The 17267-nt window shown below is 32.9% G+C and overlaps 1 protein-coding gene across 1 annotated transcript in view; it reads left to right on the forward strand.

Moving 5' to 3' along the window:
* The first annotated feature begins 2989 nt into the window (after nt 1-2989).
* Nucleotides 2990-17267, forward strand: part of LOC120354353 — a 47293-nt gene continuing 33015 nt past the window's right edge. The window contains exons 1-2 of the mRNA XM_039441389.1: nt 2990-3302; nt 3930-4037. Of these exons, the coding sequence (XP_039297323.1) occupies nt 3248-3302; nt 3930-4037 (163 nt within the window). The 5' untranslated portion in view covers nt 2990-3247. The remainder of the gene's footprint in view (nt 3303-3929; nt 4038-17267) is intronic.

The raw sequence follows: 17267 nt of genomic DNA on the forward strand, positions 1-17267 counted from the left end.
GCTCAGGTTAGAGAAGGCTGGGTCTGGGATAAACTTAGGTTAGGAAAAGCTTAGGTTAGGTAAAGCTTAGATTAGTAAAAGCTTAGGTTAGGAAAAGTTTTGGTTCGGGGAAGCTGGGTCTGAGAAAAGCTTAGGTTAGGGGAAGCTTAGGTTAGGAAAAGCTTAGAGTAGGTAAAATCTAAGGTTAGGAAAAGCTCAGGTTAGGAAAAAAGGTAAGATTGGGAAAAGCTTGGGTTAGGAAAAGCTAACATTGGGAAAAAGCTTAGGTTAGGAAAAGCTTGATTTGATTCAATTATTTTCACAATCTTTTAAAGCTTCTGAATTGCATTAGAAGCTGAATAAAATGTGATCCTAAATATCGGTCTGCACTATGCCTATGCAAACATATTGAACTCTTCTAAAGCTAAAATACTACATTTTCTTGTATTTTTTCCAAATATCTTAATAATCTATAGAATTTTCTAACCTCAAATCTATTTTAATGAATACCCTGCAAAAATCCCAATGAGATTCAGCTAATTTAGTAGTCACTAAAAGTAGTAAAAAAAATTAAATATGAGAATTGAAGAGTATTGAGTGTGCAATTTTTCTTATTTTCCCAAATATCTTGAACAATTTTGAGTTTAGGCCATCAAGAGACTGAACATTTTTCCTTTAAAATTTATGATTCTACTAAATCCAATGGTTTAAGATACCTATTAATCATCATGAAAACAAGTTAACCTTTTTTAAAGCAAAAAATTTGCATTTTTCTGCACATTTTTTGCAATATCTCAAAAACTACTGAAGTTACGAACCTGAAATTAGTTCATTGGATTCCTCGTCAAATTTTACATAAGAATGCCCTAGCTTAAAACATATTGTAGCAATAAAAAATTATTAAAAATAAAAATTTTGATCTCTCCATGTTTTTTCCATGGGGTCCCATCTGACCGAATCCCAAAAGGTCGAAGAGTATACTTTCCCATATAGTCGAATCTCATCTAGCCGATGAGATTCGATCAATTGCGACAAACTACAACATTTTCCTATCAAATGGGATTCGACTGTTTGAGAATCGGTCAGATGGGAAAATCAAATTTTCGACCTTTTGCGACAGTTGATATTTTCAGCCAAATGAGATAACTATTAAAACTTTTCGATCATTTGGGATTCGACCATTTGGGAAAGTACAAGTTTCAATTCTACCATTTGGGATTCTCCAATTTTCGATCTTTTGCGACGAAAAATATGATTTTCCCAACTGACCGATTCCTAAATGGTCGATTCCTATTTGGTAGAAAGGTTTTATAGTTTGTCGCGAATGATAGGATCAAAATCGGGATCTACTGATTGCGCTCACAATGTGTTGAACTGCGCCCAACTGAATGTAGAAGCCCATAGCATAGACTAGGAAACTCTGACGGCTAGATTCTCGAGATTCTCGATAGAGCGCGCTTGTGTGCAGATTTTGATCGCATAATATTATTATACAGTGCAGACAGTTGACACACTCCCGCCACCTTAGCACTAACACATGCACAGGCACTTCAGTGCTCCTTCGCTTACAATCATCGCATAATACTTGGATGCTTGCCAAGTCACAAGATGAATGCTTTTATATTATAATATTTTCCAAGTCGATTCTGTCCACTGATGTTCAATGTTTGCGCTCATTCTATTCGTAGTTCAGCCGCAGCAGGCCTTTGCTTCCGGCATCCTTCAGTCTCCCTTCTCGGCTTTAGGGGTTGAATTTTCTGGCGCTCTCTAAAAGTTGTTGAGTAGTTATATTTGAATACTGAATAATTCATAAATAAATTTAATTTTAAATTCAATTGAAAGTTTTGAATTGAAAAATTAAGTTTATAGGTCCTTATCATTAATAAAAAAAATAAATTGAAATTCCTTTTAGTAGGAATGTGTCTGTTCTCCACTTGTGGGATGAAGTAATATATTTATTACTAGCTGGCCCGGCGAACTTTGTACCGCCAAATAGTTGATGCATCTCATGACAAACTTTAGCTGGATGCACACCTCAAAATCCATAACCCATACAAACAATCCCCAAATCCAGACCATCCTATTATTTTTATTGACCAAATAATCAGTTCAGCATACTCTTCCATGTGCGTGTACAATAAAATCATAACTGACAGATTAATTGATCACGCATATCATTAGCATATATAATCGACATTTCAATCACGCATATCACACATTCAATCATGCATTTAAACATTTGAACATGAAATCATTTGAATATTTAAACATTCAAACATTAAGAGAAATGCCAAACCGTCGACTTGAATCTTAGACCTCACTTCGCTCGGTTAATAAAATAATAATCCACTACTTCATGTAGGGAATTAGAACTGTGTGTTTGAACTCAATGATCTGTGCTACTATGAAACTCAAAACAGCTGTTATGTTTTCTCAATAAAGACATCTTTCAGCTTTTATTTTTAATCGCTAAATCAAAATTTAATCTATCTTCTTCTCTTCTTCTCCTTCTTCTTCTTCTTCTTCTTCTTCTTCTTCTTATTACTATTATTATTTCTCTTCATCTTCTTCTTCAGCTCCTCCTCCTCCTCCTCCTCCTCCTCCTCCTCCTCCTCCTCATCCTCTTCCTAAGTCCCAACATACTGAAATCACACCACAGCCCAAACTACCGAGCCTAAAAACTTTTATTTTTGCACAACTTGTTTATGGTAGCCTCAAGACATCCACTAAGAAAGGATTTTTTTTTAATTTTCCCCCCTGAGGAAGCTGGGGCCCCCCAAAAATGTTGCAATTTTTAACAGCTCATTGCACAGCAAAGTCATGAGAAATTTTTTTGTTCAGCTACGAAAATAACTTAGATCTATGTCACACACACACACACACCACACACACACACACACACACACACACACACAACACACACACACACACACACACACACACACACACACACACAAACGAACCACTTTTTTGGACTCAGGGGACCATGAAACGTATAGAAATTTAGAAATTGGGGTACCTTTATTTTTTCGGAAAGCAATACTTTCCTTAATATAATAGGGCAAGGAAAGTAAAAAATGAAGTAGTGCTAATTATCATATATAAACTTTCTGTATAATCTTAGGAGTTAGTTATTATAGCTTAGTCATTGAATTTCAAAGATTTTTTAACTTTAATTATGTAGGCTTCCCAGAATTTGAACACTCTTTGAAATAGATGCTCATTTAGATAATGTTCCAACAGTCGCGCAAAAGTAAAAGGATTGAAAATGTTCTCCTTTCCATGGGATACTGACACAGCAAAGATCTGGGTGATCAACTCAGGTGAGTTTCATTTTTATTGGGTATTTATTAATCAATTCAATGTAAAATATAGCCTATAGTCTATATTGAACAATATTCATGAATAGAGCTTCACTTTTGAAAGTTGAAAGAAAATTTTCAACTTTTGGATAAGGAGATAACATACATTTGACGAGTATCTAATTTTTTCATACATTTTCCTTATAGATTCTTTAAGAAATGAAGCATCGTTAGCACAAGCATGTTGAAATGCGGTATTGTACTTGAAAGGTCTACTTATACCTGTTTCATGAGATAAGATAAAATGACAGTTGAAGAATGCTATATACTGGAGCCATCTAGAGAAGCAGAAGACGTCATTAATCGGCACCTAATCACGGTCAAATTGCATAATATATGTTTGTGCAACCTGGCCCTAGAATAGTAATATTTTTTAAACATTGGAAAACTTAATTGATTGTTGAAACTTTATTGCAATAATTGATAAAACTTTCTATTCAGAAAATAAAATAGAGAAGTCGATCATGTGTTTAGATAAAAGTAATAGCATCATGTTGACATTGGTTTGAAGTAGCTAATCCAAGTTCTAAGTGATTTCTCATTGAATAAAATACAATCTTTATTCCAGAAATGTTTTAAATTTCTCAGGGAATCCAGAACTGATAGAATTATCTCCAAAATCACTTGGTAAAAAGGAGATATGCGAGCAGCATTTCCAACAGCAGGATATTTTACCCAGTGGACATCTCATGAGAGGTATGTAAAACAATAATACTCTAAGGGGCGATTGCTGAGATCGGGATTATCTCTTGCGCTCGGCTAAAAACCGGTTTTTGCGCCGCAGATCAAAAATCGGTTTGCTGAGTTCGGGATTAACCACGCTCGAGCGCAAAAGTTGGCCGACCGGCAATTATCGCAGGGAAAAACCTGCGGTCTAAAAATCGGTTTGCTGAGTTCCAGTCTAGGCTAAAAATTAATCTCGGTGGATTGCTGAGTTCAAGCGTAGATCAACTCGGGTTTAAAAGATAATCTCGGTGGATTGCTGAGATCGGGATCAGGCTAAAATGTGATAATCTCGGGAGCAAAAATGATGATTTTAGACTCCAACTTAGACCTGCTAGGAGGCAGGTTTAAGTTCGGGATTAAGCTTTTAACTTGCTATTGTTTCGATTTTATCAAAAACCAGTGTCAAATTGGGGTTCGTCTTTGAATTCTGAACAATTTCATTACCCATAAAGTCATATATTTGAAATGTTCTTCTACTGATTTTCAAAATATTATAACATAAGATAGTGAAAATGAAAATACCTTCAAACAACAAGAAAATTCTATACCTCTCACGAGAAGGAGGTCCGAGGGGCCTCCGCCGGAAAATTTTAGAAAAATACCCTCAATTTGGTGTGATTTCCAGCAATTTCTTCTAGAAAATCTACATCCTAATAATGAAGTTCCTTTATGTTCAGTGAGCTTATTATTATTATTCGATTTTTCATAGAAAATAATATATCATAGGCCTATGATATTTCAGTTCATATAACAAATAGAATGGGAATATAATTTTATTAGTCATTCAATTGTTTCATAAATAGTCTTCAAACCTATGATTTTCATGATTTTTACTCAAGTGCAAAAAAAATATACTGGTGGGAGGGATATATCCATGTTCCCAGATATTACTGGAGATTTTTATATCCTCCTGTCCCCGGAGTAAACTACTCTTTAATCATAGCATAACTGGGACATTCTGTGGGTACCATACTAAAATAAAGGTGCTGGAGCATTGGTTAAGGGAACTACGTTTCAATCACATGAACTGATTTACATACATGATCTATTCATATTCATGCATGAAACTGAATCAACAATTATCAATACATTTTATATTGAACTTTCAATTGTTAAAGATGGTAAAAACAAAACTGACTTCAAAAAGATCTTTCTGAAGTATTTGCTATACGCAGTTCCATAGAGTGAAGATACTGTTTGAAAGTTACCTATTTATTTGTCTCTGGCAGTACGCACTAGCCCATTCACTGTGTAGCCCATAATTCTATCATCGTTCTCTCAACACTTATATTAAATATTTTTTGGTTGAAACAATGTCTGAAAAAATATTAAATTGGAAGCCAATTCCTTTGACTCAATTTCTATCAGTGGTCGATTACCTTCTACAAATCTGGGCTACGATAGTATCAATTAATTAGTATTGATTAAATGGATATAATTGGTTTGAACATAATATGAAACTGCACCTACATCAGTAATGAAGGAGAACTGTATTAAATACGTTGTAATTGTAAGAGAGTGTGAGATGATGATATCTATGTGGGGTTGAGTGTTGCTAATTGGAGGCAGCTGCGTTTGCTTGCATCATCACGGGATGCAGAAATAGTCTGCATTGCATAATTGAACTATTAAGTTGAGTCCAGATGGTGATGAGTGACCCTTCGTTTGCGTGATCCTTGCTGTGGAAGTGATTTTGTGAGTGGATGTAGTGAATAATGGATTATCTTTAATATTTTGATTATTACTAACCAATACCTCAATTCGGCCAGTGCGGTGTCCGAATTTAAAATTAAAGAGAAGTGCTGATTGCTCTCAAATTTTTTGCTGATGCTAGTCCACAGAGAGACTGGCGATTTATGTGAGTACTTCAGCATCATGTCGCATTGTACATAGTGTTGCGGCGATAGTTATTATTTTTTAGCAATGAAAAAATATTACATTAAATTCCTAGCTGGACAATACGCTAGTAAAAAATAAATTTCTGAAATAAATGAAAATGAGTTCGAAATGAACACCAAAAAGGTGAGGAGTTGTTCATGTGTTCACTGTATAATGACATTTGAAATAGTTTAGAAGATTATCTAATCGCAGATGATCATTATGATGATGGTCAAGAAAGGATCGAGACTGAAAAAGAGAGAAAATGGGAGTAAGAGGGGGAAAGAGAGAGAGATTGATTGATTTTTTTCTTCTTCCAGAGAGAGAGAGAGAGAGAGAGAGAGATAGATAGATAGATTGATAGATATTATTTTTCAATTGTTACTAGGCTTGTCGCCTATGGTAACATGGTTACAATAATAATTACAGTTTTACAAATTATCTTAATGAGAGAGAGAGAGAGAGAGAGGGAACAAGAAGAAAAAACAAGAAAGGATGATGGGAGAGTGAGTGAGTGTGAGTGAGAGAGTGCAAAAGCAATACACAAAGACAGCGTGTGAGAGCCAAAGTAGCATTCGAGATGGCTGTTGCCAACATTGTGACAATAATTCCCCATGGATTCCTTCAGTTGCTCCTCGGTCTGGCTAAACTTGAGCGTCGGTCTGGCTAAACCCGCAGATCAAAGTTGCTCTCAGCCAAGAGATAACCGACAGCTAAACTCGATCTCAGCAAACCGATTTTTTAGCCGAGACCAAAGTTGCGCTAGACCAACGTTGCGCTTGCGCCGGGGTTAGCCAGACCCGATCTCAGCAATCGCCCCTAAGCAAAAATAATTAACTTTGTAGGAATCTAATCTAACATTCAGCTAAATATGGATGTTTCAAGGGAGTGCAGTAAAAAATGTAGCCTACTATAACAGGGAGTGTACTATAACGGTGAACGGGGTATATTATATTGCGGTTCCACTGTATATGTATTTTTCTTCTTCTTCTTCTTTTTATTTTTCTTCTTCTTCTTCTTCTTCTTCTTCTTCTTCTTCTAAGTTACCTTCTTTATCTAAGTCATTGAAGAACCAACATCCTAGCCTCATCATTACTCATTTTAAAATAACAAATAACACAGGATTTTCTCTGACTACTGTAAAGATGACAGTCTCATCAAAATGAAGCCACTGCTTGAATTGAGCGAAAAATAATAAATAATTTGCATTCTCTATTCCATTTTATGTGTTTCTGATTGTTTTTTCAAAAGTAGGTATTTATCACTATTCTCAGTATACTTATGTATTTTCTGTACAAATACTATTTCATACATTGAATAACTTCACTAACTAATGCCACGTAATACAGTATTCAGAATAATTTTACTGCAGTGAATATTGGTAACTAGATAAGTATTGTCAAGGAGGGAAATTCAATGAATGCTTCTCTATGAAAAAGTAAATTTCTTACATGAATTGTAGACTACATTTTTGTAGATCAGCATTTATTTAATCCCTCCTTCCATTATTTATTTAGTTGCCAAAATTCACTGCAGTTGAAGTCTTACATTATGTGGCGTTAATTAGTGAATTCGATCAATTAGTAATAATAATAAGAGTATAGTTCTTTAGAGAGCAACTTTATTTTATACAGTACCAACTGCCTTTTTCTGGGTACAAGAAATCCATTTATACCACTCACTCTCTCTCTCTCTCACTACTGTTACTGTCACTGTAACATACTTCACAATAATTATTCCCACATTTTGGCATGATTCTTGTCTTACAAAGTTTGATATTTTTCGAATTCCTGCAGCATACATTTGAATTGCCCGCGCTAACACCTCCCCTATAGGATCTCACTGTACTACACAAGTTCACCCATCGGATCTCAATGAGCGGTGAATTTGCAAATGGATCTCATATTACTGCCTTACATGAATAATACACAAGGTCATCTAACAGATCTCAGTGTGATAGTGGAATTCCAAGTTATGATTTGATGAGTTTTCAAACTTTTTAAATGACCAAACTTTTAAATAGCCCAGTAATAAAGGTTTTTTCGATCCGAAAATTAAATAAAAGCTGAATCTCTCACCATTGATAGGACCCTCCCAGAGGGTCATTCTCCCAAAAGTCCCAAGAAATCCCCCTGGAGCTTTCACCCCTAGCCACCCTCAAAGTTGAAAAATGCAGTAACCATTAATCGGGAAGAGTTTTATTATATGTCATTCGATTATTTACATTATGGACTACAATATCAGATCTCTTCATTTTTCCAATAAAACGAACAGTTTTCTTGATAAAATAATACAAATGTAAAAATTTAGGAGGATTTTATTTTTTTTTTTTTTGTTTTCTCTGATTAGCTTCGAAGCAAGTTATTTAAAAGAAAAATGAATCCTATAATTAATGTAGCCACTTCCATTGCGAATACACTGATGTATTTTGTTACGTATTTGCAATTTGATTTGATGCCGTGGAAGGGGAAACAGCCTACGCGGTACCACAGAATATACAGAATGGAAACTTGTAATCAATCGCCTATCTAACCAATGCTTTTTACATGACGCCAATACTAAACACGTCACGTGACCTTGGGAAGTTCCAATCCTGGTCTTCTGATTGGCTCATAGCAGTGAACCAGATCAATTGATCCGGATCATTAGAGTGATCCGAACCTACCATCAATACTATTACAATGCGGCGCTTCCTAACAAGATGGCGGATTTTAGCGTCAGGGTACTAGCCAAGTTTCCGTACTGTATGTATACTGTGGCGGTACAGCATGGCTCAGTATCTTCTCCACAGTAAACAGTACACAGGAAATTATCTCTTTAACCATTAATCGGGTTAAGATCTATCATATGTCATTCGATTTGTTACATTATCGACTACAATATTAGTCGTATTCATTATCTCAATAAAACAAACAGTTCCCTTGATAAAATAATATTTATGATAAGATTTAGGGGTTTTTCAATTTGATTTATCTGTTTTCTCTGATTTACTTTGAAGCAAATGATTTTGAAGAAAAATGAGCCAAATCATTAATGACATCAATTTCATTGCAAATCCATTGATGTGTATTGTTATGTATTTGCGATTCGATTTGATGCTGTGGAAGGGGAAGCAGCCGACGTGGCAGGGCATGGCTTACTCTCTTCATCATACCACAGAGGAAAGGAGCACTAAATTTTATCATAAAATGATCCTCTGGGAGGGGTCTATCGATTGTGAGGAATTGAGCTTTTATTTAATTTTCAGATCGAAATTGCTTTTTCGAACCTTCATTGACTGGGCTATTGATTAGATTCTATCAGCTACTTCATAGGCCTACTGTACATAAAAAATTTGCATTCATTAAATTCCAGCACCAACTATCAGAATCAAGATCACACTGGATACCAATAGACTGAGTTTGCACTTTGTTCTTACTCTCCAAAATATCAGAACACAAAGAATAGGACATTTTAGATGTTACCTGTTCAAAGGTGAAACTGATAATGAACCAAATTTGTCAGAGTGCACACCTTATATAATATTGCACGCAGTGCACTCTATCAATAAAATTACTGAACTTCTTTCACCATGCTCATCAGAGGTGTGTACTCCATCACACGATCGCTAATTAAAACACAATAGGCGGAAGTATTTGCAGGTACTGCACTATTAAATTCCATTTCAATACGAACATCTGTCAAAGATTTCAAATGACTTGATTGGTGTGAACAATCCACAACAACCAGCGGTGTTGAATCACAAAATGTCTTAAAGTCAATTTCTGTTCCGAGTTTGCTATTGATTGAATGATTATAATACGAGGGAGCGAAATCCAAAAACATCCGGTATAATAGTTCCTTTTTACCTAGCAGATTTTCATATGGATAATACTCGCTGTTCAAATATACTTTAACATTGTAAATACCACAGCTATCGAAATTAGATATTGATTTTTTAATTTTATTCTTATGATCGGTTTAAAATGCAATTATAACATATTTTGGACTATCAAAAATCGATGTGGTGTGAACTGCCCAAGAATGGTTAAGTAAATTTTGCAAATTTGGTAATTCACAAATTTCCCAATGCCGGAAACCTAATTTCAGTGGAGTGTCAGCATCGAGCAGTCTAAAAATTTTCAGTCTCAAGTGATCTTCTAAAGTTATGTAGGGCATTCTCCATTTCAGTTTTGTAATTTTCACACTAACGCTTGTTCCAGTTGCAGACTCAACACAATTTAGGTCTGTCAGTAACCTCAATAAGACGAGTTCCTGTTTCAAATTTAAAATTATTCTTTGAAAATCTTCATATAGGTAAGAAATCACCTTGCTATGCTTTCAATGAAGGCTCTTTCAATGACCCCCACTCCACCTCCCTATCACATGAGCACACACCAATCAAATAACTAACTAACCATTGATTTGCTGTGTCCTCCTTCCTCCTCCTTTGTCCTCCGTTCTTCTCCTCCTCCCCTCCGAGGACAAAAATCCTCCCCTCCGAGGATAAAAATTGTCCTCCGTTCTCCTCCTCCTCCTTTGTCCTCCTCCTCCTCCTCCACCTCTATCCTCCTCCTCCACTCGTTTAGCAGGAAAGAAAAAATGAGAGAGGAATGCGGAGAAGGGGGGAGAGGTCAGTGTCAACACTCAATGTCACAATAATTTTCTTTATTTTTAAATTATTATACATACATTAAAGCATATCTATGGCCAAATCAAATACAGAAAGTAACTCTTTCCTTATTCCTACTGGGTGTATATTTAAAAACATCTAGCTTGATTCTAATTTTATAATTCAAATCTATGTTTGGCTTTTCAAATTCTTTCTCTAACCAATAGTTTGACACATACAATGCTTCCAGATTTTCAAACTGTAGAATATACCGAGTATTGTTTCTATTGTACACTTCTTTTATTGCAATAATGACCAACTCTGTACCTTCTGGTAACTCTTCTAATCTTTTGCACTGTCCTACTTTTACTTTCCCTTTAATTTCCAGCATTGTGATGTTATTATACTGCTCCACTTCTTTTTGTGTGAATGGGGTGTCTTCCAAGTTTTTCCATACATCTGACAAAAATTTTAGATTTTGTATTTTTGGAAATGTATGACCATTATAGCTTGTCATACCATTGACTGTAATTACACAAATTTTCTCTTCCCTTGGTAGACAAATTATTTCTTTTTTGTCAGTGTAAGGGATTACAAAATAACCCTCTTTCTTGAGAGTTTCGATAGCTTTGTATGCATTAATAAAAACATTTTTATAGCACCCCTTTACAAAGTAAACATTTTTCAAATCATCTTTCTCCCCCAGTACACCTACATATGGGAATTTCCCAGTATTATTCACAGTAAATGCAGTCACATTGTACACTCCACTTAGATCAAAATTTTGCCAATGTGAATGGAAATATGGCTCAAGTTCCTCTCTCAGATTTTCTATTTCTTTCTCAAATTCTGCTAGCTGCTTATGCTGTTCCCTAAATGACTGTGTGGCTTCAAAAAACTCAATTTTCCTCCGTTTTAGATCAATTTCATCCAGTTCTAGCTTACGCTTCTTGGCTGATAGCACTGTGATAGGAGACAAGGGCTGTATCTCTTTAACAGGGTATGGGAGAAGCTTACAAGTTATGTTTGCTCATTTTCTTAAGACTTGTGGTATCAAGTTACCTGTTGCTACAAGGCCCAACTCATCTAGGTCAACAACTTTGGATATGGTAGAGAAAACTGTGGTTGACTTGGAGAAATATGTCTCACCACTCTTAATATAACACTTTTGTGAGAAACTGATATTATTTTTGTTTGATGGATCCTCAAAAATTTCTACATAATTTATAGGTAGTAAATTGAAACTGAATGCAGAAATAAGATAAGAAATTATTTTATTTCTATGTTGTGGGTCAGTGGGGAGCTTTACTCGTACTCCAGTCAATTTCTTGGTATTGCTATTACCCCAGTAAACATACTGTAGTAGATCATTATAGACCAAACAACAACTATTTTTTAAATTATCTATCAGTTTTCTCCACATTTCAGCCAAGGACACAGAATAAATTGGAGCATTTTGGAAATAATTTCTACTATCATTCAAGAGTGACAAGCTATCTTGAATAGGGTCAAAGATTTTGCTATTGTCTCTATTTGTCGAACTATAGTTATAGATTGTAGCTTCCAAACGTGTAATACCATGCATTTTAGCTGCATCAGAGGTAAAGGTTTCCCGTAATCTTGTATCTGGACAGGCAATAAAGTCTACAATATGGTTACCTAACTGCTTATTTACACCATGGCTTGTGATTTGACATACGAACTTATTATAAATTTCCACCCTCACATTACTATTAACCCAAGTCAAGCAATCAATCCCAACAGTTTTATTGTTATCTACTATCACATTATAGTCTTCTTTATATTCTCCTTGAAAGCAGAAACAATGATTTGTAGTTTGAAAGTCACACATTCCATTCTTGTTGAATATTCCAGCAAAGTCCTGTTCTATGTCCAAGTCTAGTAGATAGAAGTGCTCCTTCCTCAGCTGCTCCAATAATCTCGGTAGTTCTTCTATCAATGTAGCAATTGGGACATCTGCAAGCTCCACTTTGTAAGGTATCTCCACTGGTTCCTGGTATTTTTGTTTCGCTTCGTTGTAATTGTCATTGCCAAGCACTTGTAGAATCTTTTGAGACATACCACCTCCACTGTCCAATAGGTAAGGTAGCTTTGCTTTGACTCCATGTTTAGCTGACACCATATTAGAGAATTTGCCTGTCAAATATAAGTTGAATGCACCACATATATCCTTTTTTAGAACAAAACGTCTCTTATCCATTGCCTCACAATCATCCAAAGCACAGATTTCCACAAGCATTATATTGTCACAAAAAGGTTCTGTAATAGGCACAAGATTTGAGTCATCCTGCACAAACAGTTCTTCCCCAGCAGTGTAATCAATATTTCCAATGTCTGTCACAAGGTTGTCATTGCACAAGTTTTCTGATAGAAGCCACAAACCAAACCGCTCATTGGTAGGCTTGATTTTATTACCACAGAGCATAGGCACATTGAACACCTTAGAAGTATCCATGTTTACTTCACCGTTGACACTATCGAACTGAACGAATACAGATCAATGCAGTGGTATTTATAGTAAGATAGTTGAGAAATGAAGTCATACAGACTTATTGAAACAAGATTTGGATGCTGACAAAGACTGGTCATGTGATATGGTGTGTGATCATGTGACAGGGGTAGGATGAGTGTGGGTCGTTGAAACAGCCTTCGTTGAAAGCATAGCAAGGTGATTTCTTACCTATATGAGGATATGAAACATGAAATTCTGATGCAACATTTATCCGAAAGTCAAGAGCGTGAATTTCAAAATTTGGAAAACTGTGGGCTTTGTGCCGAACCGTTCTTAGACACCGATATTGAATGTCATCACCACACGCATGAAACCGGAAATTACCTATGTGCAGCCCACATTTCTTGTAATTTATCATATAGGTAAGAAATCACCTTGCTATGCTTTCAACGAAGGCTGTTTCAACGACCCCCACTCCACCTCCCTATCACATGAGCACACACCAATCAAATAACTAACTAACCTTTGATTTGCTGTGTCCTCCTTCCTCCTCCTTTGTCCTCCGTTCTTCTCCTCCTCCCCTCCGAGGACAAAAATCCTCCCCTCCGAGGACAAAAATCCTCCCCTCCGAGGACAAAAATTGTCCTCTGTTCTCCTCCTCCTCCTTCGTCCTCCTCCTCCTCCCCCTCCTCCTTTATCCTCCTCCTCCACTCGTTTAGCAGGAAAGAAAAAATGAGAGAGCAATGCGGCGAAGGGGGGAGAGGTCAATGTCACAATAATTTTCTTTATTTTTAAATTATTATACATACATCAAAGCATATCTATGGCCAAATCAAATACAGAAAGTAACTCTTTCCTTATTCCTACTGGGTGTAAGTAGATAGTATGATGAGAGAGCTAGAGCACTTGTGGAGTGGATGATATGCTTTTTCAAATCATTAAAAATAACTCATTTTTACTCATTTTCAATAAAATTCATTACATTCTAAGAGAAAATGTCATTCTTTCAATGAATTATTCATAAATAACTCAAAATTTCATAATCAAAAATAAGTCTAAAAAATCACTGTTAAGTATCAGAAAAATTTTTTGGAGTGACTTATTTTTCAACAAAAATTGGAAAATATCATTGAAATTTAATAATTGAGAATCATGATAAATTTTTTAATACAAATAATTTTTCAATGAAATTGAATCATAACATTTTAATTATTATTTAAAATACATTTCATATGATAACAAATTAGATGAGTTTTATTCAACATTTTTTCTGTCACATAATATAGAATAGTTGCATCATATTATGAAAGGTCAGATGACGTAAATTATGATAAGATAGGAAGTGAACAAGGAAAACATACTTTCATCTAGCTCAAAACGTTTTCAACAGTGTTAGTGTCAAGTGCTTGTGATCAAAGGGAAGTAGCAAATTAATTCACATTATTCAAATAATATTCTTAAGATTTATCATTTTTAAAGAATATTTATCAAGAAATTATAACAGAATAATTTTTTCAAATACCTTAAATTTTTCTCTTATAAATAGGAACTGAAAATCATGAGTGATCAAAATAAAATCTATTGTAAAATTTGTGATGTTAATTTTACAATTAATTATAATTTTAATAGACATTTAAAATCTAAAAAGCATCAAGTTAATTCATCTATAAAATATAAAAAATTCTTAGAATTAAAGAAATGAGCTGAAATGAATCATATTCATGATTATGATAGATTAAATGAAAAAGCATTATTAAAAATTAAAGAGGGTTTTAAAATCAATGAAGATGATTATCAAACATTAAATTTTGAAAAACTTAAATATATTGGAAAGAAATATGATGTTAATAATTTAAATAATTTAAGTAGAGAACAACTAATTAATAGATTGGAAAAAATTAAAAAATATCCAAAAATTTTAAGGTTAAGAAATATAAATTATATTAAAAAATTAGCTGAAAAAAATAATATTAAAACAAATAATAAATCAAAGAAATATTTAATAAAAGAATTAGCTAAAAATTTAAATGAATCATCAAATAATTATATAGTGGATATTAAAAATATATATTCTAAGAATGATTTATTCAATAAGTATATACTTAAAGTTCCTCCTGGAAGTAATAATATTAAAAATTATTTAGAAATTTGTAGAAAAGATTTAACATCAATAATTGAAGAAAAATTTAAAATTCATAAAAGTATGAAAGGTCAATTGAATCTAGGTTGTACTTATGAAAGAAATTCTCCAACAGATAATACAATTCAAAAAACCATAAAATTTTTTCCAGTAATAACAGATCATATTCTAGAAATAAATGAATTTATTGATAAACAATTTGAGAAAACTATTTTAAGAGAATCACAATATCAACCTAATGCAGGATCTGGATGGTCATTAGTTAGTTATGATAAATTAATTTTAAAATTAAATAAAAACAATTCATTAAATGCAGGATCATATATTGATTTACCAGAAAAAATAAAAAATAAAAAAGCATGTATTAATTTTAAAAATGAAGATAATTATTGTTTTATTTATTCAATTAGATGTGCAATAGATATTTTCAATAAAAATAAATCAGAAGATCCACATAGAACTAAACAATATGAAAAAAATATATATGATGATATTTTTAGTGAATTAGAATTTCCATTATCATTAAAAGATATTAAACTATTTGAAAAAAAGACTTTTAAAAAATATAATGATTATCCTAGAATTTCAATCAATATTTATACACTTGATACTGATAATGAAAACATAATACCATTACAAATTTCTGAAATTCATGATTCTGAATTGGAAGTTAATTTATTATATTTTAAAAAAGATAACAATTCTCATTATTGTCTAATAACTGATATGAGTAGATTAGTAAGTAAACAAATATCAAACCATAATGGTAATATTTTTGTTTGTAGAAGATGTTTATCACATTTTCATTCAGAATATAAATTGAATGAACATTTAGAAATTTGTAAAAATCATGAAGCGGTTAAACCTATTATGCCACAAGAAGGATCAACAGTTTATTTTAAAAATTATAATAAAAAAATTGAACATCCATTTGTAATTTATTTAGATTTTGAAAGTATATTACAAAAAATTGATCATTGTAAAAATAATCCAAATAATTCTTCTATAACTAAAATTCAAAAACATATTCCATATTGTTTTACAATTTATTTAGTTAATAGAGCAGAAAATATATTTTTTAAACCAATTTGTTATAGAGCTAAAAATGAAGATGAATTAGAAAAAAATCCAGAATATTTATTTGAAAATTTAGAAAAAATTGCTAAAAAAATAGCATACAAATATAATTCTGAAAATCAAATTCCAATGGAATTGACTAAATATGAAGAAATAGAATTTCAAAAAACTAAAATTTGTCATATTTGTGAAAAACCTTTTAATGATAATATAAATTATGAAAAAGTAAGAGATCATTGTCATTTAAGTGGAAAATATATAGGTGCAGCTCATTCAATTTGTAATTTGAATTTTAAACTTCCACAAACTATACCTATTTATTGTCATAATATGAGTGGATATGATACTCATTTATATATAAGAGAGTTATCTAAAAAATATAAAAAGGTAGATCTTATAGCTAATACTGATGAAAAATATATTAATTATTCAGTCAAATCAGGATATTGTTATGAATTTGGTGAAAATAATAAACCAAGAAAAAATATAAAATTTTCATTTGTTGATACATTCAGATTTATGGCTTCATCAATTGAAAAATTAGCAAAATCACTAAAAAAAGAAGATTGTAAGCATATAAATAATTTTATAAAAAATGGAAAAGTTTTAAATGAGATTATTAAAAGAGAAGATAATGATGAAGATCAAATTTTTAATATTTTAAGTGGTAAAGGAATATTTCCATATGAGTTTATTGATGATTTTGAAAAATTAGAATATAATAAAATTTTAGAACAAGATAAGTTTTATAGTTGTTTAAATCATGAAGGTATAAATATTGAATTGAATTGAATTGAAAAAATCTTCATTCATAAACATGTAAAAATACATATGAATAGTGTCACAGAATACTAAGGAATATAGCCTAAATACTAGTTACAAACAAATGTCATACACATAAAATTTATAAAAACTCCTGTAACGAGTACAGGGATAATCTTACCAAATATTCCTTTAACTCAATACCAAACCTTTTAACATCTTCTAAAATTTTCAAATCGTTTGGCAATTTTGAAAAAAATGATCTTCCCTTAAAAACGG

This window comes from Nilaparvata lugens, chromosome X, assembly GCF_014356525.2.
Source record: "Nilaparvata lugens isolate BPH chromosome X, ASM1435652v1, whole genome shotgun sequence".
NCBI lineage: Eukaryota > Metazoa > Arthropoda > Insecta > Hemiptera > Delphacidae > Nilaparvata > Nilaparvata lugens.